The 27,184-nt window shown below is 48.1% G+C and overlaps 1 protein-coding gene and 1 long non-coding RNA gene across 7 annotated transcripts in view; one reads left to right on the plus strand and one right to left on the minus strand.

Annotated features, from left to right (window-relative positions):
* The window catches only part of LOC115296857 (zinc finger and SCAN domain-containing protein 23-like), a 29,125-nt gene continuing 1,941 nt past the window's right edge, over window positions 1-27,184 (plus strand). Inside the window, exons 1-5 of one of the 6 annotated variants that reach the window (XM_029945339.1) lie at window positions 1-90; window positions 3,362-3,866; window positions 4,073-4,220; window positions 4,508-5,115; window positions 25,991-26,770. In XM_029945339.1, coding sequence (XP_029801199.1) covers window positions 3,438-3,866; window positions 4,073-4,220; window positions 4,508-5,115; window positions 25,991-26,026 — 1,221 coding nt within the window. In that variant the 5' untranslated portion in view covers window positions 1-90; window positions 3,362-3,437 and the 3' untranslated portion in view covers window positions 26,027-26,770. Of the gene's footprint in view, window positions 91-3,361; window positions 3,867-4,072; window positions 4,221-4,507; window positions 5,761-13,607; window positions 13,824-21,910; window positions 21,951-24,042; window positions 24,607-25,990; window positions 26,771-27,184 lie in introns of those variants that run through there. The other 5 variants (XM_029945338.1, XM_029945340.1, XM_029945341.1 and 2 more) reach the window with 5 other exon arrangements.
* LOC115296861 lies at window positions 5,026-14,408 on the minus strand. The gene is made up of 2 exons (XR_003911101.1): window positions 14,200-14,408; window positions 5,026-5,416 (listed from the first exon to the last, which is right to left on the minus strand). It is a non-coding gene; the product is annotated as an uncharacterized LOC115296861 (long non-coding RNA).

A 27,184-nucleotide genomic window follows, 5' to 3' on the forward strand; every position in this document is an offset into this window, starting at 1 on the left:
TGTAGCCGGTCGCTGCGGGCCGCGATTGCCAAGGACTCGGAGGAGGTGCGGCCCGGCGGGGTGGCCCCCCTCCGCCGCCGCGGATGTCGGGTGAGCTCCGGCGTCGGGCGGCGTGTGGGGGGCGGGTCGCCCTGGCCGGACGCCGTCCCGGTCGTGGGATGACGGGACGGACGCAGGCGTGGGGCGTTCTCTGGGGCTCTGGCTCACCACCGGCAGGGGCGCTCGCCGTCTGCTCGCGTTTGTTAAGCGACTATTTCAGTAGCGGGTAGTACGTTCCGGGGAGGCGTGTTCAAAGCACTTTCCAGGTATGAACGTGCTTCAGGGGGTGGGCTCCGAGTGTGGAACCTCTCCCTCCTGCCCCGTTTTCTGACATCGAAAAAGACCATGAGGTCCAGTCACTCGGCGCGACTCAGACCAGCGGGTGAGGGGTGCAGTCAGGGTTCAGATCCAGGCCGTTTGCTTACACCTGCTGTGCCGACTCTGCTCTCTTTTCCGTATTAGCTTTTCGGCCACAGCCCAGGGGCTACTTCTCTCATTTGAATGTGAACCTCCCCCCTTTCGGGCCTCGAGAGTCCTGGGCTTCTGGTCAGGATTTAAGAGGAGAGGAGAGCGTTATCTGAGCACATGGACGTCTTCCAGAGCATGTCCGCAAACTTGGTGAAACAGCTGTTAGTTGTGCGTGTGAACACGCGTTGCCCCGGCCCCTTACCCATGCCCTGCCTTGGGCAACAGGAAAACCTTACGGTCTTGACCCCAAGGATAGGTAGCGGGTATTGAGTAAGCCACCTGAAGCCAAAAATTGCTCAGTATTTCTTTAAAATTTGGAAGTTTATTATGTGCCAGCCTTTGTGCATAACCATTTGATATGCATTACCTCATGTAATACTCGACAATTTTTCAAAGGAATTATCCTCATTTTCTACATGAGATTGAGGGTCAGAAAAAAACAATCAAAAAATTTGCTCAAGATCACATTGTTAGTCAGAATTCATACTAAATCTGCTACCTCGGACCACTTTGTGCTTACTGTAGATGAATAGGAAAGGTGGTGTGTTGTGTTCTTGTGTGTGCATGTGTGCACTAAAGATGCACAGACAACGGAAAGATACGTTCTAATCTTTAAGAATGTCTACTTCTGGGGAGTAGAGCTTGAGAAAGGAATCGGTTACTCTGTACTTCTGGGGTTTTGCTTTAATATGAGGGGTAATGGCAAATAGAGACTGGGGGGGAAAGGACCGAAGAGCTGGAAGGAGGAAGAGGGAGGGCTGGAATGCGGGAGGAAGACCTCAGAGGAGGTGAGATTCGAATCAAGGTGCCGTGATTGGGTAGGGCTGGAATGCGTGCAGCGGCAAGACCGGCAAGACCGTGGACGGGAGCAGGGGTGAGGGAAGAGCAGCGAGAAGACCCGCCGGAGTGGAGCGGGCAGGTTGGCATGTGGAGTGTGGGGAAACAGGAGGGGGCCCAGCCGTCGAAGCTACAGATCTGGCTGGTCTTGAGCCAAACTTCAGTGTTTCGGGGGTGTGCCCAGGAAGTAGTGGGGACGTTGGATGGTGACGTCATGGGGGAGGGTTCAGGGTGTGTTCCCATAAAGACCTACTTGGCTGCCTGCTGCTTGGTCCTCACTGACACGTAGACCTCCGGTAGATAGTGTCCCTCCTGAGAGCTGTGGTCGGTTTGTATCAAGCTTGCTGAGACTCCAGGCAAAACCAGCTCTCACGTGCTGGTGTGGTTTTTTAAGCGTAGAGAATTATGCAAATTCTCTACCTGGCGTGTACAGATGCTCCCTGACATCGGGTGGCTTTACAACTTAAGGACGATGGGAAAGTGATCCACTTTCATACTACTTCGAATTTTGAGTTTTGATCTTTCTCAAGTTGTCTATGAGAAACAAGTGATATATTTACAACTATTCTGTTTCTCACCGTCAGTACAATGTTCATTCAGGTGCGTGCGATTTTGAACACTGAATAACAATACAGGATTTGTGTTAGATGATTCTGCCCAGCTCTAGGCTCGTGTTTAAGGTCGCCGAGGCCAAGCTGTGATGTTTGGTAGGTTAGGTGGACTCCGTGCATTTTCGAGCTGATATCTTCAGCTCGTGGTGGGCTCATTAGGCCGTAGTCCTGCGGTAAGTGGAGGACGATCTGTGCGATGGGGCGTGAACCTAAATGAGCTTCAGAGCCGTGTGTCTGTGAGCAGCGGGGCAGGGTTCAAAACCCCGGGGAAGCCTTGTACAGGCACTGGGGTCCAAGAGCAGCAAAGATGTGCTGGTGTGAGGCTGCGGGACATCAGGCCACCAGACAAGTGAAATCGAGAGGAGAGCAAAGGGAGCCTCTACAGAGAGTAGAGGGAGACTGGTCTTCGTGAAAGGAGGTAAAGATTTGAACCGTAGAACGGAAGTGACTTCAGGGTTGTGGGATCGAGCCCTGCATTGGGCTCCATACTGAGCACGGAGCGTCCCTAAGATTCCTGCTGGTCCTCTGCCCCCCTGCCAAGCGTACATGTACACTCTCTCTCTAAAATTAAAAAACAAATCTAAAATCTCAGAACCAATATTTCTTACACTTCAGTATCTCTGACTCAAGACCAGCTCAGTTGACTACTTTCTGATTCTTTTGGCATGGTGTTTTGATCACGAGGATTCATTTATTCCTTCAGTAAAATTTGTAAGAAAAATAACAGTCGTGCTAATTTATAATATTTTAGAACGTACCAAGCCGCCAGCTGCTAGTGCTCTTTATCCATGATCTTATTTTACCCTCAGATCCCCTAGAAGGCAGGGCCTGCGGCGCTTGTGCCTGGAGCCCGGCTCTCAGCCCAGGTCTCCCCGGGCGCAGACGCCGACGGCTTTCCTGTGCACCTCGTGGCCTGGCCTCCCCAGGGCATTTCTTTCGTTCCTCGTTACGTCCTTTTTATCTTCTTTACTTTTTCTCCCTTCTCCATTTTGTTTCCCTGTTCTCCTTGATCCTTAGTGTCCCCTGTGACCACTTGGCACCACAATGCTGGTTTGCCTCCATTCAACTGAAAACACTGAGTCTAGGATCGTTCCCTTCAAATGGAAATCCAGTGTGTTCTAGCTGAGTTATCTGAGCCGATTCGTTGAGGATGGTCAAAACGGTCCCTTCCTTCAGTAAAACTGTGTGTGTGCGTGTGTGTGCGTGTGTGTGTGTGTGTGTGTTGGGGCCTGGGGCTGGCGGTGGTGGTCTGCTTCTGTTTTCCTTCCTGTACCACCTGCCTCAGGATTGTGAAGTCCTCACTGTTTGTCGTGCACTCCCTGCTCTTTGCCTGACAGTGACTGCTTGCCAGCAGAAAAGATTTTCTTTATTTTAATGGGTTTTTTTCTCTGCAAATTGTGTTTTAGATTGTGGGATTTCCAGAAGAAAAGATCAAAGAGGATCCTCAAGGATAGATTCTTTTTCTGAGTAGTTTAGCCTAAAATGGCCACAACCTCGGTCCTTCGGGCTCCAGAAATGCAGGAAGGACATCCGGCAGTAAAGGTGGAAGAGGAAGAGGGGGCCTGTGCCTCTGGGCAGGAGTCTGGCCCGCCGAGAGACCACCCTCACACCAGAGAGCTCTTTCGTAGACGCTTCAGGCACTTCTGCTACCAGGAGACCCCCGGGCCCCGCGAGGCGCTGCACCAGCTCCGGGAGCTGTGCCGCCAGTGGCTGAGCCCGGAAACACGCACCAAGGAGCAGATCCTAGAGCTGCTGGTGCTGGAGCAGTTCCTGACCATCCTGCCCGCGGAGCTCCAGGCCTGGGTGCGGGAGCAGCACCCGGAGAGCGGGGAGCAGGCGGTGGCCGCGCTGGAGGACCTGGAGAGGGAGCTGGACGAGCCGGGAGAGCAGGTGGAAGAGGGGGGACCAGAGGTCAGTACCCGCGGGAACGAGTGTGGAGTTTCCCGGCAGCAAGCGGAAGAGGAGGAGGATTTGTTTGGGCCTGATGTGGTCTGTTGTGGGCACTCCAGACCCCTGCCTTTTTCTTTTCGTCAGTTTCTTGGTCTTTCTTTTCCCGGGCAGTGGGCCTGAGAAGGCCTCCTGACGTTCGATCCCTAACTGTCCTTGCTTGCCGGCAGGTCCCAGCCTGTGCCTGTGAACGGGAAGCGTCAGTGCAGGAGGAGGCAGGCCGGGGAGCAGCCCAGCCCTCGTCCAGCGGCCGCCTCCCAACCGAGGAGGAGCCGCGTCAGTGCCGTTCGAGGCAGGGGTGCTCGCTGCGGGAGATCGGTGAGGCCTGGAACTTCCTCAGGGGCCTCCCTCACCGGTGCCGGCTCTGTGTCTGCTGTGTGCCAGGCGGTGTGCCAGGTCCTGGGGACACTGTGACTGGCAGGTGGCTTGTGGCCTGGTCAGGGGCAGGGAGGCAGTGTGTCCTCTCCCCGAGGTCCGGGCATCCTTGTCTGGGTGGGGGAGTGAACAAAACCCTAGTTTTTTGTCCCCTGCCACCCACTCTCCTGGCTGCCTTTTCTTCTCCTTTTGGAAATGTGGCATGCGTGTGACCCATTTTATCATTTCAGGGGATGAGACTGGGGCGTGGAAGGTGCAGTCAGCCCCGAAGAGGGAGCTCTCTAAAGAAAAGAAATGTCTGGTGGAAGCTTCTGAGAAACTGAACGGCGATACCCTTCAGATGGCTGGGTGTGCAGACGAGTGTGAGAGGCCGCGGGCCGGCTCCTCGGCGGAGAGACCCTACGGCTGTGCCGAGTGTGGGAAGAGCTTCACCCAGAACGCCATCCTGATCGAGCACCAGAGGACCCACACTGGGGAGAGGCCCTACGGCTGTGCCGCGTGCGGGCGGGCCTTCAGCCAGCGCTCGGGCCTGTTCCAGCACCAGAGGCTCCACACTGGCGAGAAGCGCTACCAGTGCGCCGTCTGTGGCAAAGCGTTCAGCCAGAACGCGGGGCTCTTCCACCACCTCCGGATCCACACGGGGGAGAGGCCCTTCCAGTGCAGCCAGTGCAGGAAGAGCTTCAGCCGGCGCTCTGTCCTCATCAAGCATCAGCGAATTCACACTGGAGAAAGGCCTTACGAGTGTGAAGACTGTGGCAAGAACTTCATTTATCACTGCAACCTCGTCCAGCATCGGAAGGTCCACCCTGGGGCGAGCGCTGCTGGCCCCCTGCAGCAGGTAAGGCAGCGGCTCCAGCCCTCCGGGAGGGGGAGGGGCGGGCTCTCGCTGTGTCCCTGACGCAGAGGCCTAGGGAGAGAATCATCTGGCCCGCTGAAGTGCAGACTCTGCAAGTTGTCCGCGTTTTTGTGCCGAGAAAAGCCTATGTTAAGTCCGTCTGTCTGGTTCTCTGGGTCAGGACCCCCAGGCTTGCCGGACTGAGCCCTGTTGTGCTGACTTCGTTCCGTGGTCTCTGGTCCCACATGCCTGTGCGGAAAGGTTTGCAGTGTGCTTCAGGAAACTCCTTCGTCCTAGTAAGAAACTTAAAAAAAGTTTTAGAAAATTACATGCTGCCTGAAACAAAATGATGTTAAAAGTAGTTACTTAAACTATTTGACTATTTTCTCATAAGATATGATGATTTGCTTTTTAACCTACAAAAGCGGGCAGATGAGTCCTCCCATAAATGCACAGAGCCGCCTTCTCCCTGTAGGACTTTGTAGGGTTTTGCTAACTCAGCCTTCAGTGAGGAACCAGGAACTGAAGCAGCCATGCGTTACTCCTGCTCGAGATTTCAAATCTGTGTGACCCAAGAAATTTGCTAAAAATCTCATCTCACACTTCTGATCTTCATTACAAAAATACAGGCTTCTTTGCATTTTTTAACAAGCATTTTTGGTTTTTGCTTGCTTTATTTAACCCTTAGTTACACAAAATTTCAAACATACAGAAGTTGAACATTATGATCAGTCTTCCATGTGGATTGCTTTTTATAAGCTCTGTGCTTCTCAGCATTACCTATTGATTACCACCAAGGTCATGCTTAAAAAAACTTATTTCCCTTTGTTGTACCCAGATTTTAATATCGCCCCCTAAAACCAGAGATTACCTGGGAGACCGAATCACGCATGCAAAAGCAAAGGGCTTTATTACGAATTTAGGCCCGGCCAGCCTAAACTCAGGCTCTCACACTTATTGGATCCACATGGAGTGAGCCCCGAACAAAGGCAGGGTAGGGCTTTATGAGTTTGGGAAGGGGGGAGTTAGAGGAAATACTTTGATCCAATCATTATTATACAATATTATTGACAGCAGGTTTAACCATTCACATTGCCTAGAGTATGTGTTACTTTTGGCGGGACCCAATCACAACATTTAGAGTATTGACCAATCACAGAGTGGGCCCAGGACACTCACGTAGGGCGTGACTAGTCTTAGCCTCCATCTTTAGGCCTGCCCTTAGAATGTTACAAGGGTGGTCCCTTTTGCCTTGGGCAATGTGTGCCCTTCTGTTGTTTCATGGAGTCAGTTTCAGATCTGCCTCCTTACACCTTAACACTGATTGAGTGTTTACCAAGTTTTCTACTAAGCCCAAGGCACAGAGAAATGGGATTCTGTGGTGATGACAGTCTGGATTAGAGTCCCAAATACACCGCAGGTCACTTAACCGTGGTAGAAACACTGTAAGGGACCCCCCAGATCACTTCTGTGCCCCCTTATGTGACGGATACAGAGACAGGCTCTGGAAGTGACTGCAGTTCTTCTTGACGGTCCACGAGCTGGCGCTGGAGCCCCGTCTCCTGATTCCCAGTGCTCTTCCTAAGCCGCTGGCAGCAGTTTATCACCAGGCAGGAGTGACTCGAGTAAGGGACCTCCGGGATTTAGAGGGCACTGAGGTTCTGCAGCTCAGCAAAGCCTCCCGTCTGTGCGCACTGCTCTGGCCACTTTATGGGCCGAGTTCCGGGAAAGACTCCTCCCACTCCTCCCTCATCAGGGGCATTTTATTTATTTTTGTAGTGAATGCTTTTTTTTTTAACTTTTAATTGGACTTTTCAAGAAGATAATTCATTCTTCATCTGATTCAAGTATCAAAACAACATTGAAAAGGGAGCCTATCTTCCCTCAGAGGTAGCCATTTTTCTAGTATCCTACATATCTCCAGTGTTTCTTCATGTAAATAAAAGAAAACGTGAATATATATAACCTTATTCCCTGTGCTCCACGGAAACGTGGCATATGTTACACTCTTCAGCCCCTTGCCGTGTCCATGAAACCCCATGAAACGGCGAGCCTCCCCTGTTTACGAGGACACCATCTCATTGCTGGTGCACCGCACTCTAACACAGCCCTGTGAATGCACGGCCACTACTTCAGAATGTTGCGAATTGTTTCATTCTCCTCCCAAATGTACTTCAAGTCAACGTTTAAAAGCTGACAACTTTGACATCAGTTGGAAAACAGGGTTTGGGCAACTGGTGTTGGATATCATTCTTCAGAGAAACGCAGTGATGGGATGGTTTCGGTCTCGTGTATTTGGCTCAATCGTGTATTCTGTCGTAACATTTCGAACCATTTGTGTTGCCGCTTCTGGCTAAGTGTAGGTCTTCTCAAACATCTTAAATTTTCTCAAGAGTATATTTTATTTACTGTGTCTTGAGGTTAAATTATTTCCAAAGGAAATTCAGATTTTGAAGTGAAGTTAAGGGAAATTAGTTAGATTTAAGTTTGAAATAAAATCAGCTTCTCAAGTAAATATATACTCCGTACAGTAATGTACATACACTCTTGTATTCTGGGCTCATAAGCATCTCAGATGCCTCTGCATATGCCGCAGCAGCATTTGGATAATTCCATTATATCCGTGTTATAGGTTGATGTTGAAAAGACCACCAAAGCCGAATTGAGGTGAGGCAAAACTTTATTTATTTACGGCGGGCCAAACGTGAACTCCAGATGGTAAGGAGCAGAGAATGGCCCCGAACAAAGGTTACAGTGCGATTTTGCAGACACACCTAGGATTCTATGATAGCCAGTTACATTGTGACGTGCCAGCACCAGTTTTGGTGGGAACCTATCAAGTTCGTTCTTTGTTCTTTTAGAATGACCAATCATAGTGGGACAGGGACTAAGCAATTTTCTGGAGGCGTGGCCTTGATCAGACCATGGAAAAGGGGTGGGGGAATGGTTTGCAACAAATCATGCAGTACATTCCATAAGTAGGTTAACCCAATACATTCCATAAGTTTCACTTACTACGTTCTATAAGCTGACTTACAACATTCCCCATTTCTGTTTGTTAGTTATTCAAACCTTTGAGTAACATTATTCTGGCATTTGGGCTATTGGGACTTGTTGGCCATGTAATAGCATAAGCCGTATAGATCCTGTTTTCTGATTTATGAACTAAAATAGTAGTTTTATAAAACAAGTCCTATAGTTATTATTATTAGGAAGAGAATAGTGAGGGTTCCCACAAGGGCACTTAGGAGAGTTGTTAGCCACGGGGACCAGAAAAAGGTTTCAGTTTACAAATAAATACTTTTATGACATTTCTGTGTATCAGAGACATCTTAAGAGATAGTTTTCTTAATCTGGATAAGCAAACAGAGAATCAGCAATATTTCCAACAAGAGTTACAAAACTATGATTTTTCTCAGTTCATCTAGTCCCATGTTCCAAATTCTTGTTCAGTTTGAATGCAGCTTTTTAGTTCTGGAATTTTACCCATTTTAGTATTAATCTTGAAGATGTCACATACCTGCATTTGTCCCAAAATTTCTTTATAACTGTCCTTGACAGAACACATCTTGTGACAAATCTCAGAAATGGACATTGTTAAAGATCTGATGAAAGTTCATTATGATGCATTTTAACAAAGAAATTCAGTTATTTCTGTGACACATAACACTTTCAGTAATCAGAGTGTTAAATAATGACCTTCTACCAAAACATTAAAACTTTAGGAATTGTGTGTATATATGTGTGTAGTTGCAGCATTTATCCATATAATACAATCTAAGGCTTATTAGGTTTTCCAACTTGTCATCCTAAGTAAAAGGGCCTAACTGGTCGAAATGTTTCCCCAATTGAAGAAATTATCAAGAATAAATTTACCCACTATATCCTTTTACCAACCGGACTTTCCAAGGATTTTCGGTCCATTTGACAGCCCATTGTAGTGGAATGTGTTTGGGGCGCGCCACTTTAATTTGAGAGCAATGGGTCCCCTGGATCCGGCCCGCAACTTTCACAGCAGAGGGAGTGGACAGGATGATTGGAAAAGGTCTGATCCAGCGTGTCTCCAGGTTTGGAGAGAAGCGGTGTTGCACCCAGACACAGTCTCCAGGTCTAAGTTCTTTTTCTGGAGATTCGACTGCAGGCGGCGTTTCTTTTTTGGCTTTCCTTTATCAAATTATGAATGGCAGGGAGTGTATTCTGTGGGGCCTGTAGTGACTTAGGGAGATGGTGATTAGAGATTTTCTGCCCATTGTTCGTTTCCTGATTTCGGAAGCAAGGGTGGCGGTCTTCCAAAAAATATTTCAAAAGGGGTAGTACCCTTTACATAAGGGGTACAGTGTGCCCTGAGGAGGGCGAAAGGAAGGAGGTCTACCCAGTTCTCGTCAGTTTCTGTAATTAACCTAGTCAAGGTTTCTTTTAGAGTCTTATTCTCTCTACCTGCCCTGAGCTCTGGGGGTGATAGGCACAATGTAGTTTCCAATCGATTTGTAGGCTTTTTGCTAATATTTTAGATATTTGAGCTATGAAACCCAAGCCATTATCTGACCCCAGACCAAAAGGGATGCCAAATCGGGGAACTAATTGATTAATTTATTAGCCACTATCTGGGCTGAGTGTGTTCCAGTGGGGAAAGCCTCTGCCCATCCGGAGAAGGTGTCCACCAGCACAAGGAGGTAACAGTGGCCACAGTGTCCATTCTTCATCTCAGTGAAGTCAAGTTCCCATGTTTCTCCGGGCATCTGTCCTCACAGTCTCTGACCTGAAAAGTCAAAACTAGGAGATGGGTTAGTCTGAGCACAGGCTTTGCCTCGGTCTGCTAGGCTTTTTGTGATCTTATTAAGGTTTGGCATAAAATAATCTCTTGGGACTAGTTCAGACAACTTGGTTGCCCCCAGGTGCGTGGAGCTGTGGACTTGTTGGAGCCAGGTCTGTCCTACAGCCTCTGGCACGAAGATTCGCCCATCCTCTAGGCGGTGCTGGTGCTGGTCATCTCTTTTTGCCCTCAGAGTTTTTATTAGGCTTAGTTCCTCCTAAGTGTAAGACGGTTCCATGAGGAGAAAGCGTGGAGGCAAAAATCTCAATCGGGAGAACATTTCTTTCTGCGGTGGCCCTTGCCGTTCCGTCAGCAAAGGCATTTTCTTTTGTTTGGGGCGAGTCTGCTGTTTGGTGGCTTCTGCAGGGTAGGAGAGCTACCTTAGGGAGCCATAGGGCTTCCCGCAGGGCCTGGATTTCTTTTTTATTCTTGATTCCTTTACCCTCTGATGTTAACAGTTAACAGTTTATGTAGAGCTCCATGAACGTGGGCAGCGGCGAAGGCATACCTGCTGTCAGTGAAAATGCTCACTGATTTTCCTTTTGCCCATCTGAGAGCTGGGCTGGAGCTGCCTTTTGGGCAGAAGTTTTGTGCCTGAGGGCTCGGGCCCAGAGGACCTGGTCCTGCGTCACAGCCGCTGCACTGGTACATCTGATTCCGTCTTTGACAAAACTGCTGCCATCAGTGAGCAGCTCGAAATCTGCCTTTGGCAGCAGTAGGTCCCTTAAGTCCTCCCTCGGACCCACAAGAGCACTCACAGTTTGTCAGCTGTTGTGGAGGGGGGCCTCGGAGTCGTCATCAGGCAGCAAAGCTGCAGGATTTAGAGCCTCTGTCTTCAGGAAGGTGATGCAGGGAGGGCCTGGTAGCACCTGATCCTCGATGACGCATGCGGCAGAGACCCATCCATCGGGTGGGGAGTGCAGCAGGGATGCCCTTGCGTGAGGTCCTATGATCTGAAGCTCTTGCCCAAGCGTTAGTTGGAAAGTTTCCTTAACCAGCATGGCAGTGGCAGCGACAGCCCTGGGACAACTGGGCGACCCCGTAGCAATGGAGCCCAGCCGCTTGGACAAGTAGGCTACAGGTCGTTTCCAGGGGCCCAGAGTCTGAGTAAGGACCCCCTTCGCAGTTCCCGGATCTCATGTACAAACAGTTGGAAGGGCCTGGTAACATCAGGTAAAGCTAAGGCTGGGGCTCAGATAAGGATGCTCCTGATTTGCTCCAAAGCCCTGTCCTCCCCCGATCACCTCAGTTCCTTCACGCCCAGAGGCCGAGTACAGGGGTTAGCGGTTTCAGCGAAACCAGGCATCCAGAGGCGGCAGTGCCGGCGGCTCCTAGGAACTCCCCGGTCTGCCTTTTAGTCGTGGGTTCAGGAATGTTGAAAATAGCTTGGATTCTATCTGGCCCCAGCAATCCTTGCCTTCACGCAGCTGGCGGCCTGCATATGTCACAGAGTCCAGACAGGTTTGTGCTTTCTTTCTGGAAACTCTGTATCTAACTCCTTCAGCAGGCCCTCAGTCGCCTTAGTGCAGTCCTCTGTGGAGTCAGTGGCTAGGAGCAGGTCATCTACAGATGGCAACAGTGTCACATCTGGGTGGCCCTCCAGGTAGGGGATTAAATCTCTTCCAAGAGCCTCATCAAACAGGGTGGGGGAGTTTTTAAACCCCTGGGCCGTCCAGTCTAGGTTAACTGCCCATTATAGGTCCCGTCTGGGTCTGTCCACTCAAAGGCAAATATAGGCTGACAGATTCTTCAATTGGCAAAGTAAAGAATGCATTCTTTAAGTCCAGGACAGAGTAAAGGCCATGCTTTGGTGACAGTTCACTCAGGAGAGTATAAGGGTTGGGGACTGTAGGATGAATTGACTCAACCCTTTTGTTACGTCTCTGAGGTCTTGTACCGGCCTATATTCTGAAGTCCCCGGTTTTGGGACAGGAAGCAAGGGGAGATTCCAGGGAGAGTGGCATGGTGTTAGGATCCCAGCCTCGAGTAACTGGTTGATGTATTTAGCAATTTCCTCCCTTGCCGGCTGACTGATGGGGTATGGTCTCATTCGGATCGCAGTGGCCATGGGGTGAGCTCAGTCACTAGTGGTGTTTGTCGAATGGCTAGACCGGGGGGTTAGTTTCAGCCCAGACTGTAGGAATTGTTTCTTTCCATTTTTCTGTGAATGGAGAGGGTTTTTGCTCTGGCCTTCTAGGAAAAGATATTCCTCTGATACAGGGCAGGTAATTAGAATGGCAGGAGGTGGTAGGTTCAAGTCTATAGAGTTTTCAGTAAAAGAAATTTGGGCCTTAAGCTTGTGCAACAAATCTCTCCCTAGAAAGGAGTGTGGGCAACCAGGTATGAGCACAAAGGAACGAGCATTGGTCCCTTGAGCTAGTCAGTGACTCGGGCACAAGTCCACGGGGAGCCTTGGGTTCACCCTGTGGTCCTTGAATATAAACCTTTTCTTTCATCACAGGCCCTAAGGGTTCTTTACGAACGGAGTACATAGCCCCTGTGTCATCCAGGAGTCTCGACTCTTTCCCCTCTTGTCTGCAATAGGCATGTTGATTTTCTCCTAGTGCTGTCCGGGGTTCTTCCAGGCGGGGCTGAGACTTTCCTTGTCCCTCGCCACAGGGGCCGTGGCCTGGGGACTTTCCCCACTCAGCCATGAGCACTTTCCTAGCTCTTGCCCCTGCGCAGCGGCAGGACGGTCCCTGCTCTGGAGGACTCGCTGGGCTCTCTCCCCCAATTCTCAAATCACCTTTCCTTCAAACCCTTCCAGTTTCTGAAGCTTTTCACGAACGTCTGGGGCCGCCTGAGAGACAAAAGCCATATTAACAGTTTTTCGGCTCTCGATCGCCTCTGGGTCAGTGGGGGAGTAGGTACAGCAGGCCTGGTAAAGAAAGCCTTTCTAGAAAGGCCGCAAGCAACTGTTTGGTCCTTGGACTGTCTCATGAATTTTTGTCAAATTAGTGGGCTTTGGGACTGCTGCACCAAGTCCCTGCAACAGAATCTGGCGAAGCTGGAGTAGACGCTCCCGACCGTTCCCCGCAGTGGGTCCGTTGGGGCGGCGCAGAAGGGGAGACGTGCTCAGTTCGATGAAGGTCTGTCGTAGGCGTGCCGTCAGGGCCAGGGACTGCCCTTGCAGCTTCTCTGAGCTCTCGGGCCCTTCCTTCAGAGGCCAGCAGGACCTGCGAGAGCTGGTGACAGTCCTCCCACGTGGGTAGGGGACCGGTAAAGACAGAGCTCAGTAAGTCCATCGGACCTTGGGGATTCTCAGCGAAAGGCGGGTCTTACAATTACAGAGGCCTGCAGTGGAAAAGGGAGTGTAAACAAGTGTGGGCGCGCTGGCTGTCCGCTGGGACCAGGAATCAGAGCTGCCTGTCTAAGGGGAGAACAGGAACCGGGGCCTCAGAGGACTGGGACCCTTTCCCATAGTGGGCTCCTGACCTAGTCAAGGGGCTGCCAGGAGCTCCTGGTTCCCAAAAAGCCAGCGGAGCCTGAAGATAAGGGGGTGGCCCCTGGAATCAGATGGCACAGCTCCTGCCTCGCCTGCTTCCTGCAGCCCAGGGAAAAGCCTCCTTTTGGACTCTATCACGGAAAGTAAGGGTTTGGGATCAGGAGGAGAACAGAAAGAGGAATTAGGGGGAATAATGCCAAATGGCAGCGTTTTGACCTGTTTTTGGCAATTTTTCAGCCATGAAGGTGGGTCTTCCAGGATATCGACCCAAGTCCCAGCACATGGCTCCTGCTCTGGGTGGACCTCATGAGAAACCCTGCAGCCGGCGTGAGTGAGGGTGAGATCACTGGAGCCCTCGGAGGGCTGGTCAGCCCCACGGAGTGCAGCTGGGCTGGTGCGCAGCGTGTCTGTAGCCAGGATGGCTTCGCATTAAAGCTGTGGTTCTTTCCCCTTTTTCTGAAGCCAGAGTTCTTTAATATACATGCAAGAGGGGAACAAGACATGGACGAAGACTGAACCCATGACGAAGGTTAAACAGTGGGTCACTCCAGAGACAAAGACAGGTCAACAGAAGACTTTAACCAGACACTCAGAGCACTGAACATAAAACAAATGGTTGGGGTGATCAGTGCCCAACCCTAATGGCCCTGGCGGTTCAAATGGCCCAAAGGCCCCAAATGCCAAGACCCACATGGTGCTGGGGACGCCACCTCCAAACACTGGTGCGCCTCGGGGAAGTAAGCCACGTCCAGCCTTCCCTCCAAGCTACAAGCCAAATCTGGCCAGCAAAGCAGAAGACAAAACAGAAAATTGGTGCTGCCTCGCATACCTGAGGACAGAAGGCTGGGGCCAAGGATTGTTTCTCGGGAGCTCTCCCCTAGCTGTTCTGCTTCAGGCTCCAAATTTCGGTTGGTCAATCTCGGTGGAACCTCCAAATGTTGTAGGTGGATGTTGAGAAGAACACCAAAGCCTAATTGAGGTGAGGCATGATGGTAAGCAGAGAATGGCCCCGAACAAAGGTTACAGTGCGATTTTGTAGACACACCTAGGATTCTATGACAGCCAGTTACATTGTGACGTGCCAGCACCAGTTTTGGTGGGAACCTATCAAGTTAGTTCTTTGTTCTTCTAGAATGACCAATCATAGTGGGACAGGGACTAAGCAATTTTCTGGAGGTGTGGCCTTGATCAGACCATGGAAAAGGGGTGGGGGAATGGTTTGCAACAAATCATGCAGTACATTCCATAAGTAGGTTAACCCATTACACTCCATAATTAGCTTAACTTATTACATTCTATAAGCTAACCTACAACAATCAGCTCTTAAAAGATTTAAAATATGAACAGATCGAGATTTTAAAGGCTATAGTTCTAATGGATTGTTTTTACACCTGCAATTGAAGACTGGATGTTTGGTTTGTTTTGTGCTTGTTTTTTGTTTTTTTTTTTCCACAGCTTCTCAAAAATTCTAAATTTTCTCAACAACTGATAAAAATACCAAGAAACAAAGTTTGCTGTGCAGATGTAAACCACTTAAATGCAGTGATGGTTAACATGATTAAAATGACTGCCAATTCACCAAACTAACTTTCCTTGTTTTCTGATACGGATTCTTCTAATTCCCTTACCCGGGATGCACATTTGTCATAAATTGACTTCGCCTGTGGACACTGGCGGGTGAGCCCTGGCCTTTTCTGGGACTCCTGCAGCCTCCCTGGCCGGACGCTCTTATATGTAGTCTCCCCTTTACGTTTCTAAATTACTCTCACTTTTCTTTTTTCTTTTTCTACCCTGGCTCTTTTCACTCAGACCATAGAGTCTCTGGCATTGATCTCCTTTCAGCCGCTCCATAAACCAGTAACCATCTCTCCCTGTGCCTTTGAAAAGCCCCACTCTGGGGTGCCTGGGGGGTTCAGTCAGTTGAGCATCCGACTTCGGCTCAGGTCATGATCTCACGTTCATATGTCCGAGCCCTGCATCAGGTTCTGTGCTGACAGATAGCTCAGAGCCTGGAGCCAGCTTCAGATTCTGTGTCTCCCTTTCTCTCTGACCCTCCCCTGCTTGCGCTATCTCTCTCTGTCTCTCAAAAATTAAAAAAAATGAAAAGCCCCACTTTGAAAGACTAGTCAGTTTTATGGCTGAGCAAGGTGTAAGAAATATGGACTCAAATCCAGTGAAAAAGCCTTATTGGTTCTAGAGACGCCAGGCTGTCTCAGTCAGAAGAGTGTGCGACTCCTGATCACGGAGTTGTGATTTTGAGCCCCACGTTGGGTGTAGAGATTACTGAAAATTTTAAAAAGCCTTACTGGTTCTTGAGGGATAGGACAGCACTTCTCTGAGCACTGTGAGGACAGTGGACACTGTATGTCATGAAGTGGCTGAGAATTTTTGCAACTGAACCCTATCTAGAGCTATAGATAAGAGCCCTGAAGACTTTCTTTCACTATAATTTTTATTTGAAGAACCAAGTGTTCCAGGAGAGCCAAGTCTCTGTCCATATTTTGTATTTGGGAATGACTCCTATTTTCTACATCTGACCATATTTTTCCTTTAAAACATTTATAATGGAAGATTGTTTTATACTTTTCCAATAAGACAAAGAAAATCTCTGAGAAAATTAAAAAATAACAGTATATCTAAAGTCTAAATTATAAAATATGAAATATTTTCTCAGGAGCAGTTTAGAAATCTACATGCCAGTTTACATGTGTGTCACTGGTTAAATGTTGAGTTGGAAGTTGAGAAAACAAAAGTTGAGAGAAAGGTTGATTATTTGTAGAAGGAGATGGAGGCTAGCGGAAAGTGTCTGAGGCAGAAGAAACAGGGTGAGGCAGGCCCCACTGCGATGGGCTCAGAGCCTGGGGTTTTCCAGTGTGGCCGGTCCTGGAGTGCCTTTGAGGGAGTGCGGATGGGGGTGGGGACAGATGGAGAGGCCCTTAGCACTTCGTTAAGCATAATGGAATCATTAAAAGTGTTTTGCTGTGCTGCAGGAGTTTCTTAACACAAAATTGGAGAATATTAGCTTTAAGAAAAAATTTTATTTGCCAGTTTCATGCCTGCATGAGAAAAGTGAAGCCCAAAGTGGTTAAACACTTGTAGTGATCTATTTTTTAATCACATTAATTAAAAATCTTAACGTTTTTAAAAAACAAAACTATGAACAAAGATCATTGTGAATTATATGTGGTTTCATAGACACTTGGACTTGGAGCCTAAGACCCATTTAGGCATCTGCAACAGCAGCAACAAAACGGGGTGAAAAAAGGAAAGGGAAGAACAAAATGTGAGAAGATAAAAGGGAACCAGGCAAAATTATGTGCTAAAACTGGATTAGGCCAAAAAGTGGTGACCAAAGAGAAGGAAAATATAAAAAGATGCAGAGACAGTGTTACCAAGAAACGGCTTTATCCTCACAACGCCTGGTCGAGAGCCCTCGGTCTCTCAGTGGGTCCACGTGTCGTGTAGTAGCAGTGAAAACAGCCCCACTGCTCTCACTCCTCACTAATCTCTGCTTTACGTAACAAAGAGGAGGGCAGCACGGTGTGTAAATCACTGATTTTTTTTTTAGGTCTCTGGACCCACACCCAGTTTTCCTTGCCAACGTGTCAGCTCTGAGGAAGCTACTCCTGAATATATACCTGTGTCCGAACCACCTAGGCTGACTGCAGCTTCCCGGGCACTGCCCCAGACCGGCTGAATGTTCGTGAGGGCAGAACCTGGGAATCTGCATTTCAGCGAGCATGTCCCTGGTTCTCAGGATGAGATTGCCAAATCTTGGACACTTCTGAGAATGGAAGGGATTGCTATTAATAATTATACCCAGCCACCAGGCATAAATCAGGACGTACGGGCTTCCTACTTAAGACTTTTCCAGCTGAGGACACAGAAGAAGAGACAGAATCAGAAAGAATACAATGTTCTCATGAAAGCTACGGTAGAACATCTATGAAGGAGCCTATGGGACGGGTAGGGGTAGCCACCATGTGCCTGATTTGAAATAATCCTGGTTAACACATTTATTGGATTAGGGAAGAAAGGGTGGGTGTGCCGACCCTCCTGTAGGACATATCCAACAAAAACAACACCCCCCAGAAAAGGACCCCCCAATCCAACAACAACAAAACAATTAAAATGGCTAGTTACCAAAGACGAGCCTGTTGAGATGATGGCTTACCAGACAAGAGGGATGGCCTCTCAGCAGCCTAGGAGCACTTCAGTGGTACAGGGCCGACTGGTACGGCTTTCACCTCTAACAGAGCCAAAGTGGGAATATAGCGCGCCAGATCACAGCCTTGCAGGAATAAGGCAGAGGGCGAGCCCTGTGAAGCAACTGGCTAGGAAGAAAGAGAACCAGCTGCTTTGCGAGGTAGTTTCCTAAGTTACAGTGACTGATGCTCAGTCTTCACGGGCTGTTGAACTGGAGCGCACTTACCGCCGCGGGAAACCAAGGACAGGCTGACCCGGGCCTCGGTCTGCAGTTCCTCGGGGCCAGTCACAGCGGGCAGGGCAGGGCGTGTGGCTTCCCCTCACCTTCCGCTAATTCTGCAGAGTCAGAGATGTGTCAGTGGTTAGGTTACTAAAAAAGACCGGAGTCGTTTGCACAAAAGATGGAGACTGGAGAGCAAGCCAGCGCCTGCCCCTCAGAGCCGCTTTCCTCAGGCGGGTGTCGCTTACTGCTTCGGACCCTGGGGGCGAGTGGACGGTGGGTACAAGGGAGCAAGGTCCTTGAGAACGGAGGGCCGCGTCGCATTCCCCAGCTGGGCAGAGAGACGGGCCCAGGCCGGGTGGGCGTGGCCCCCCGGGGGAACCGCTGGAGCCAGCCAACCACTGAGAAGCGGAACCTCGATGCTTCCTAGAGGGGCGGTGCGGAGCTGGCGGAGGCGTGCGGGCGCCGTGACGTACTTCCGGCCTCGTGCAAGCCTTGGCTAGCGGGCGCCTTTCGCGGCGTGGGTGCACGCGGGGGACTGGTGGCGGTCCCCCGGCAGCTCTGTGTCGCCGCTCGCGGCCGTGGACACGAGCACTGCGTGGGCCGCCAGCTTCGAGGCTACTGGCGCTGGCGCCTCCTTACGGCCGGAGGTGGTTTTCCGTTCCCGTCCAGGGCCTCGTTCTGTTTTCATCGAGGATCCCCTGGCGCCGGTCGTGACCTTGCACCCCTGCGGGGGGGGGTGGGGCTCGACCCCGAGGGACGTACGGTGACGGGGTCTCAGGACTTTGAAGCGGAGGGAAGTGTGATTGTTCGACTCAGAGAACGTTGAGAAGTGAGCGCATCCTCCGAGTGGACGCGGGCTGCCGGCCATGGACGTGTGGGGCTCTAGGTCGGAGGCGCCCTGCAACTCACAGAGTGGTGGACCCCTGAGCATCGGTGCGGTGCGGTGCGGGTGCCCGGAGCCAGGGGACCACCCCGGGGTGGCGGAGAGCAGAGGAAACGGGCGGCAGGAGGCAGCAGGGGGAAGGCGGGTGTGCTGTGCCGGAGACCGAGAAGAGAGCAGGTGACAACTGCAATGCCCCAGGGAACTTGGACTCGAAAAGGCAGTGTGCCTCTCCGTCTTTTCGGTGTGACTGCTCCCGCACAATGTGCACACGATGTGTGTGCACTCAATGTGTACGCACACGGGAGCCTGCTTCCGCGTGGCCACCTGCTTGCCCAGCTCATCAATGTGCTGGCGCTGCTGTGAGCTGCCTGTGGTGCAGTGACCGGCGGCGTGGCCAGTGCTCGGGGAGGTGGACGCCACAGAGCCGGTGTCCCTGTCTTCGTGCACGGGAGAAGTGTCATCTTACAAGGCTTCTAGAAATTCTAGAAGCGGTGTGGTAAATGGATTGGAAGGAGGCAAGACTGGAAGCAAGGGAGAGAAGAGAGAAAGGACCAGTACTGTGAGTTGGCGAAAGTAAGGTACTGGCCGTGGAAGTGACGAGGGTGGAATGGACTGTATGGAAGATGCGGATTTAACTCGACTTGATGTCTAAGGGAGAAAGATTGCTGAAAACGTGCTGAGCACAATGCCTGGCGCGTACTAAGTACTACAGGCTTCTTTTTACTATAGATAAGGATAATTAAGTTTTGGATTAGATGATTAGGGGAATGAATGTGACATTTTAACACAAATGGGTAGGGCTCAGTTGTGTAAGTGTCCAACTCTTGATTTCAGCTCAGGTTAAGATCTTGTGGTTTGTGGTAGCCTGAGTCGGGCTCTGTGCTGACAGTGCAGAACCTGCTTGGGATTCTCTCTGCCAACCCCCCAAGCATTCTCTCATTCTCTCTCTCTCTCTGTCTCTTTCTCTATGCTCCTCCCCTGCTCGCTCTCTCTCTCTCTCTCTCTCTCTCTCTCTCTCTCTCTCTCACACACACACACACACACACACACACACACACGCATGTGCACATGTTCTCTCTCAAACTAAAAAAAATTAAAAAATGGGTAATTTTAGAAGAGACATTGATCACGAGGGGGAAATGATGAGTTAATTATTGGAGGTGTTGAGGTGCTTGTAAGACCTACAAGTGGAAGGCTCCGACATCCCGTTGGACTATAATGATCTTGAGCTCCAAAGTAAGATTGGGGTAAGAGAATCAGATTTAGGAGTTGTTAGGTGATAGTCTCAGTTCTCAGATGCTACTGAATGGACGTGACGACCCAGAATGAACGTGGAATGAGCAGGAGGCTGGATCTCAACATAGGGTGCCCAGGCCTTTCTTGGCAAGCTGAAGAAGAGCCATAAAGTGGACTTAGGAATGAGCTTTCGACAGACCCTTATATAATACTTCCTGAGCACCAAGTATTGGTCTAAGCACTTTGCAAAAACCAGCTCATGGGAAAACAGCAGCATATTGCAATTCCTTAGAAGACTGGGAATGGTTGGCGGTGTTCGGTGCTGGAGGGGCATCTGGTAAGTAAAGGACTGAAAAATACTCACTGGGTTTGTATACAACACGGACTTAGGTTAATGGACTTGGGGCCCCTGACTCAAATGTGGGACCCCCAACATGACATGCACACTGCTTTTTTCTAAAACTAAAAACACCTTTGAAAGTATCTAGCATAATTCTTGGCACAGAGAGGTTGACTTATAAATATAATTGACTAAATTTGTGACATGCAATTCAAGTAGACAAAGCGGTTTGCATTGTTTTTCCTCTTCTGAATATTTAATGTTATCTGAATAGCTCACTTCAGTTTCTAGATCTAAGAGCTACTAGTATTGTTCTTTAGTCTTAAAGTAACTGAATCGTCTATCAGTTAATTTTATGACATTATTCTAATGGTATTTTGTGCTCGTTTTATCTTTTATAGAGTGTCTGTACCATCAAATCATTGGCTTGACCACAGTGATTCACTCTGAGTAAATACGTTCTTAGTTTGGAGTTGATCTCTCTTAACAGTGACGTGTTACGCCTTATCACCAGCCTTAAGCCCCTCCTGGCGCTGTGGTGAACTGTTTTGCCCAGAAATAGATTCAGTCCAACCCTTTAGAGCTGCAGAAGAACAGAAGGGATGTCAAACAGTTAGAGCATCTAGCCTGTGCAGGAATTTTCTTCTGACGGGTTCTTCAGACAGAACTTAAGGCAGTTCCGTTAGGAGGATTCCCTTGGGCATCAGGAATCCAGCGCCAGGCAGGCTCTCCGCCTCCGGAGGCGGCTGGTGCCGGAGCGGTTCCTGACCATCCTGCCAGCGGAGCTCCAGGCCCGGGTGCAGGACCAGCACCAAGCAAATAGGGAGGAGGCTGTTACTGGACTGGGGGCTTGTCCGGGAAGCTGGATCATCCTGGAGGAAGGTGAGATAAGGAAGAAAGGGTCCAGTGTCAGAGGCGGGGATTCTCTCCGGAGAGGTCTCCAGTGTAGCGAGAGGAAGTGGCTAAGATGCATTGGCCAGAGTTGTGTTCCCCTCCCTGTGCATTTATCCCCTGTCCTTGTCAGTCAAGGGAAACTCTGCTTTCTGGCCTGTTCTCCCATTAGTACTGAGATCTAAACTCTAGAACCCTCAGCACATATCACCTGGATCAAATTTCTCTAATTGTCTGGGGTCCTTGGTCCTCCTAATGGGACAGGAAGTGCCCCGAGGGCAAACGGCTTGTCTGGCAGCAGCATCAGGACTCCTGGGGGTCCAGCTCCGGCCAGAACCGGGCAGCTTAGTTCTGACTCTGCTGAGGAGAAAGATGAGATTCCCTGGGGAGAAAAGATCAGAAACCGTCTGCTTTTTTCCAAAGGAACCTCATCACAAAGTTTTGCCTACTTTTCACTTGATGTCTTGTTCCATTTTTAACGTGTACCTCTAAGCACATCGTTTTAACCTTGATTGTGATTCTTCCTTCACTTCTTTGCACTAAAATTGTTGAAAATCCTGCTCCTATTGATTGGTTCCATTTCTCCATTCTAACTGAATACCAACCACCAACTTCCCTGGGCCTCACCTCTTAGAAAAAAAGCAGGAGAACATTTTTCTGCATTGAAGCCTATAGAAAATGACTCAAAGGCTATATACAATAGAGAAGTTTTTATCTTATTTATTTTTTTAATTTTTTTATGTTTTTTATTTGTTTTTTAGAGACAGAGAGAGACAGCGTGAGCAGGGGAGGATCAGAGAGAGAGGGAGACACAGAATCTGAAGCAGGCTCCAGGCTCTGAGCTGTCAGCACAGAGCCTGACGTGGGGCTCGGACCCAGGAACCGTGAGATCATGACCTGAGCCGGAGCTGGACGCTCAACCGACTGAGCCACCCAGGTGCCCCTAGAGAAGTTTTTAAATGTGCATTTGCAAAAAGTAGTGTAGGAAACAAAACTAACTTAGTACATTTATTTGCTTATTGGACAAGCACACATGTATGCCCAAATGTAATCATGCCGAACATATCAACTGCCACTACTTTTACATTCAGTGTTACTTTATGGACATAGTTCCCAAGAGTTACATGTAATGTATACATATAGCTGACATTGATTCCATTGTATAGATATCAAATTACTATGTTTTACTTTAATCAGGTCTTTATTAAAAATTAGTTGTCCAGAAAGATTCGACATTTATGGAACAAATAAACTGAAGCTTATGCATTAGATTTCTTGTCTTCCGTGGTGGGTGTCTCTTCTGTAGGCTTCTCAGATGCTGGTCTCTTGTATTTATGACATGAGTCTAGGCATTTGACAGCTTTCTTTCTTGCTTTTGGTATAAAAAAGAGGTATAGACTCCTCTTCTAATTCCTTCCCTACTCCTGAAATCTATTATTTTCCCAAGGACCTTAGATTCTGTTTAGTGAGAAATGGTATGTTAGGACCAAAAATAAGGTACTAGGAATGCTCATTGTGTTATTGGATATTGTTCCTACACCTTTTAGTGCTTAGAGCTAGGAAGCATTTAAGATAAAATTCCTAAGAATCAGAATTCCTACTGATAGTTTTAGTTCAGATTCAGTACTTCAGGGTCTTAATCTTTCATCTGTATCTTTTTTTGGAGAATTCTCAAAAACATTAGGGATGATAGAGTATTAAATTCTCATCTGCTTTATCCCATGCTATTACTCAATAGCCTCAATAAAAATGTTAGTGGTATGATTTTTACAAACAACTTAATGGTGGTGCTTGATTTTTCCATTCTTTTTGTCCTTAAGTTCTATGTCATTGGGTATATACAAAAAAATTCCTCTTCTAAGGACATTGGGAATAATTTCTCTTTTGTGTGGTTATGCCACTGCAGGTACACATTTAAATTCAATTTGTTTCCATGTGGAGGTTCCTCAAAAAATTAACAATAGGACTCCCCTATGAGCCAGCAATAGCCACTGCAGGGGATCTACCCAAGGGATACAGAAGTGCTGATACATAGGGGCACATGTACCCCAATGTTCATAGGAACACTTTCAACAATAGCTAAATCATGGAAAGAGCCTCCATGTCCATCACCTGATGAATGGATCAAGAAGATGTGGTTTATATATACAATGGAATACTACATGGCAATGAGAAAGAATGAAATCTGGCCATTTGTAGCAACATGGATGCAACTCGAGAGTGTTATGCTAAGTGAAATAAGTCAGGCAGGGAAGGACAGATACCATATGTTTGCACTCATATGTGGAACAGGAGAAACTTAACAGAGGACCATAGGGGAGGGGCAGGGGGAAAAATAGTTGAGGAGAGGGAGGGAGGCAAACCATGAGAGACTCTTGAATACTGAGAGCAAACTGAGGGCTGATGGGGGAGTGGGAGGGGGAGGGCACTTGCTCGGATGAGCACTGGGTGTTATTTGGAAACCAACTTGACAATATTCTACAAAAGAAAAAAAGTTCAGTTTGTTTCATATCTGTTACCGTGGTTAGGGATTGCTTTATTTACCTTTTTTTTTTCATTTTTTAAGTTATGTAAAATATAAACTTTTATACATGGAATCAAAAAATTTTCAAGAAAATTCTGTTCCCTCCTTTGGTTCCCTCTGTAACCTTTTCTTGCTCTAGCTCTAGTTTATCCCTTTATTGTTTATTTATCATAAGCACATGTATACATGCACACCCTTCCCTTTAAAAAATAACACTCCTAAGTCATAAACTCAGTACACATCTGTCTCACATGAGATATTTTTTCTCTAGCATCTAGTTTCAATGAGTGCTTGTTTAGTGAGCAAGTAGCTGAGTAAGGTGTGTGTGAATGAGGGAATTAGGCTGAAATTTTCAATCTCTTCTTTCAGATGATTTGGTCAAAATGGAGAATGAGAGAGAAGGTATTTCCACAGTAGAAGAAATCTGAAGTAAGAGGGACACACCGTTAGGTTTGACGGCAGTTTTCCTCAGTGCTTCTCCGATTATGCAGAAGTCCAAAAATACCAGAGAACCCTAGAAATATTTCAATGATGGTGTAAGTGGTGAATATGGAATGAGTTTCCCTCAGGCTCCATCCTTATCCAGCATCTGAGATACACACTGAGGAGAAACGTGAGAAGTGTGGAAAAGCTTTTAGTCCAAGAGTGCCAGCTTTGTTGAAGACGAGAATTCACCCACAAACATGGAGAATATGGGAAAGCTCTCACTGCACACAAGGGACTATTCCGTTCGTTATAGAGAATCCATACTGGAGAGAGACCCTATACCAGATTTCTGGGTGCTCTTCGATGTGAACTGGTCAGAACGTCCCTCAAAGCCTTGTCGGATTGCACAGAACAAGCCGTGTACTTTTCCTTAAGTCCCCTCAAGTGGGGCGCCTGGGGGGCTCAGTCAGTTACATCTAATTTCAACTCAGGTCATGATCTGGACGGCATTGGGCTCTCTGCTGACAGCTCGGAGTCTGGAGCCTGCTTCCAATTCTGGATCTCACCTTCTCCCTGTCCCTCCCCCACTTGCACTCTGTCTGTCTCTCGAAAATAAGTATTTTTAAAAAAATTTTTTTAAAAACCAGTCTCAAGCAGCTACACTATTGTAGTGATTCCAAGGGCTGCTTATGGGCTACCAGTTCAGATTTACAGATGTTTTAATCAGTTGTCCCGAAGAATGGTTCTTACAAAAGCTTAGACTGTTGTTTAATTTTTCTGGTGAAAATTTATGTATAAAGTGCAAATAGGAATATTATTGGATGGTTATTTTAAATCCTGCAGTTATGATTTGCCAAGTCAAAAAAAACCTTGTTCAGCATCTTTTTAGTGACAACATGGTGAATTCTTGAGCCTTCCGTTCCCATCTAGGTTATGATATATGACATGTAGCCCCCAGTTTAGACTCCAAACTAAAAAAGATGATCTTTATTTATTAAAAAAATTTTTTTAATGTTTTACTCATTTTTTTTGAGAGAGAGTGCGAGTAGGGGAGGGACAGAGACAGAGGGAGAGACTGAATCCAAGGACAGGCTCCAGGCTCTGAGCTAGCTATAAACACAGAGCCTGACGTGGGGCTTGAACCCATGAACTGTGAGATCATGACCTGAGCTGAAGTCAGACGCTCAACCGACTGAGCCACCCAGGTGCCCCTACATATTTATTATTTAAAGCTTTTTAAAAAAATGTTTATTTTTGAGAGACAGAGGGTGAGGAGGGGAAGGGCAGAGGGAGAAGGAGACACAGACTCTGAAGCTGTCAGCACAGAGCCCATCACAGGGCTCGAATTTACAAACTGCGAGATCATGACCTTAGCCGAAGATGGACACTTAACCGACTGAGCCACCCAGGCGCCCCTAAAGTCTATTTATTTTGAGAGAAAGTGTGAGCAAAGAAGGCAGAGAGAGGATCCCAAGCAGGCTCTGCACAGTCAGCATGGAGCCCAGTTTGGGGATTGAACTCATGAACTCTGAGATCATGACCTAAATCGAAACCAAGAGTCAGACACTCAATCGAGCCACCCAGGAGCCCCAGGTGCATCTTTTTTTTTTAAGTGTGTTCATTTGCATAGGAAAACAGAAAAGACTCAAGTTAAACTTCAAGGGTGAATAAGCAAACTCACAATGCCCTGAACAGGCAAGTAATATAAATAAAGGAAGCAATCTTAGTCACAAACAAATACTATTATTTTACATTGCATTAAGTTCAGAGAAATTGCCAGGATTCTCTTTATATTGATTTTGAATTCTATAGGAGAAGATGATCACGTTCATTATTCATTCTGACCACCATAACATAGTGATCTTTTCATACTTTTGTTATGTGCACGCAGGCGCACAGAAGCAAGGGCACGAGGATAAGGGAGTGAGGAAAAGAAGAGAGAGTCAAAGGGTGAGGACGGAGGAGCAACATGAGCGGTGCCCGTATTGCCACTTTATTCCTCACAGGCAAGTAGTTTTCTACCGACAGCGACAGCTGTAACAATCCTGGAGGATTGCCAAAGCTTGAAGGACATTAACATAATTCTAACTCAAGAAGCATGAAGGACATTTGTACAATCAACATTTTAGGTGATTCAACCTCTGAGAAACTGGGGGCAGCTGCAAGGGTTGTAAGGGCACGAGAACTTTGGCTCAATTGCACTCTCCCTACTGGCTCCTTGCTGCTGCTTCCCACATACTTTTGAGTATAGTACAATTGACCTTGAACAACATGGGATTAGGGGTGTTGATCCCCTACACAGTCAAAATCTGAGTATAACTTGACCCCCAAACCCTTAACCACCAAGAGCCTACTATTGACCAGAAGACTTGCTGATAACCTAAAGAACTGAACGCATATTTTGTATGTTACATGCATTATGTACTGGATATAAATAAAATGTAATTTTTAAAAAAGTTATCCCTACCCCCCTAATGTAGAGCTCAAACTCAGGACCCTAAGATCAAGAGTCATACTGCATGTGAAAATTTGTGGAGATAAGCTAAGGTTCTGAATGATATCTTCCTTTAGAGAGGATTTACTTTTGCTTATACAGGCATTTAAGAATACGGATGGGGGCACCTGGGGGGCTCAGTGGGTTAAGGGTCGACTCCTGATTTTGGCTCAGGTTGAGTTCACACTCACAGTTGGTGAGTTCAAGCCCCACATCGGGCTCTGGGCTGACCATGTGGAGCCTGCTTGGGGTTCTCTGTCTCCCTCCCTCCCCCCACGCTTCACCTCTGCTCAAACTCTCTCAAAATAAAGAGAAAAGAGGAAAAAAAAAACCCACGAAACAGTGGCTTAGAATAATTATCCCATGAGATTTTTGGCCAGGAATTTGGGGAGGGCTCAGTTAGAAGATTCCTCCATCAAGTGTGGCATCTTACAGTGGCACTTGGTGGTGTTTGGAAAATCTAAGACAGCTGGACCGTGCCCAGTGCCGTGGGGCAAGGACAGCTGGAAGGCCGGTCTCAGGGCCTCCTTACGTGATCTTTGCAGCAGGGCAGTCAGAGGATTTCTGTGGTGGCTCAGGCCTCCAGGAGCA

The sequence above is a fragment of the Suricata suricatta genome, chromosome 7 (assembly GCF_006229205.1).
Source record: "Suricata suricatta isolate VVHF042 chromosome 7, meerkat_22Aug2017_6uvM2_HiC, whole genome shotgun sequence".
NCBI classification, from domain to species: Eukaryota; Metazoa; Chordata; class Mammalia; order Carnivora; family Herpestidae; genus Suricata; species Suricata suricatta.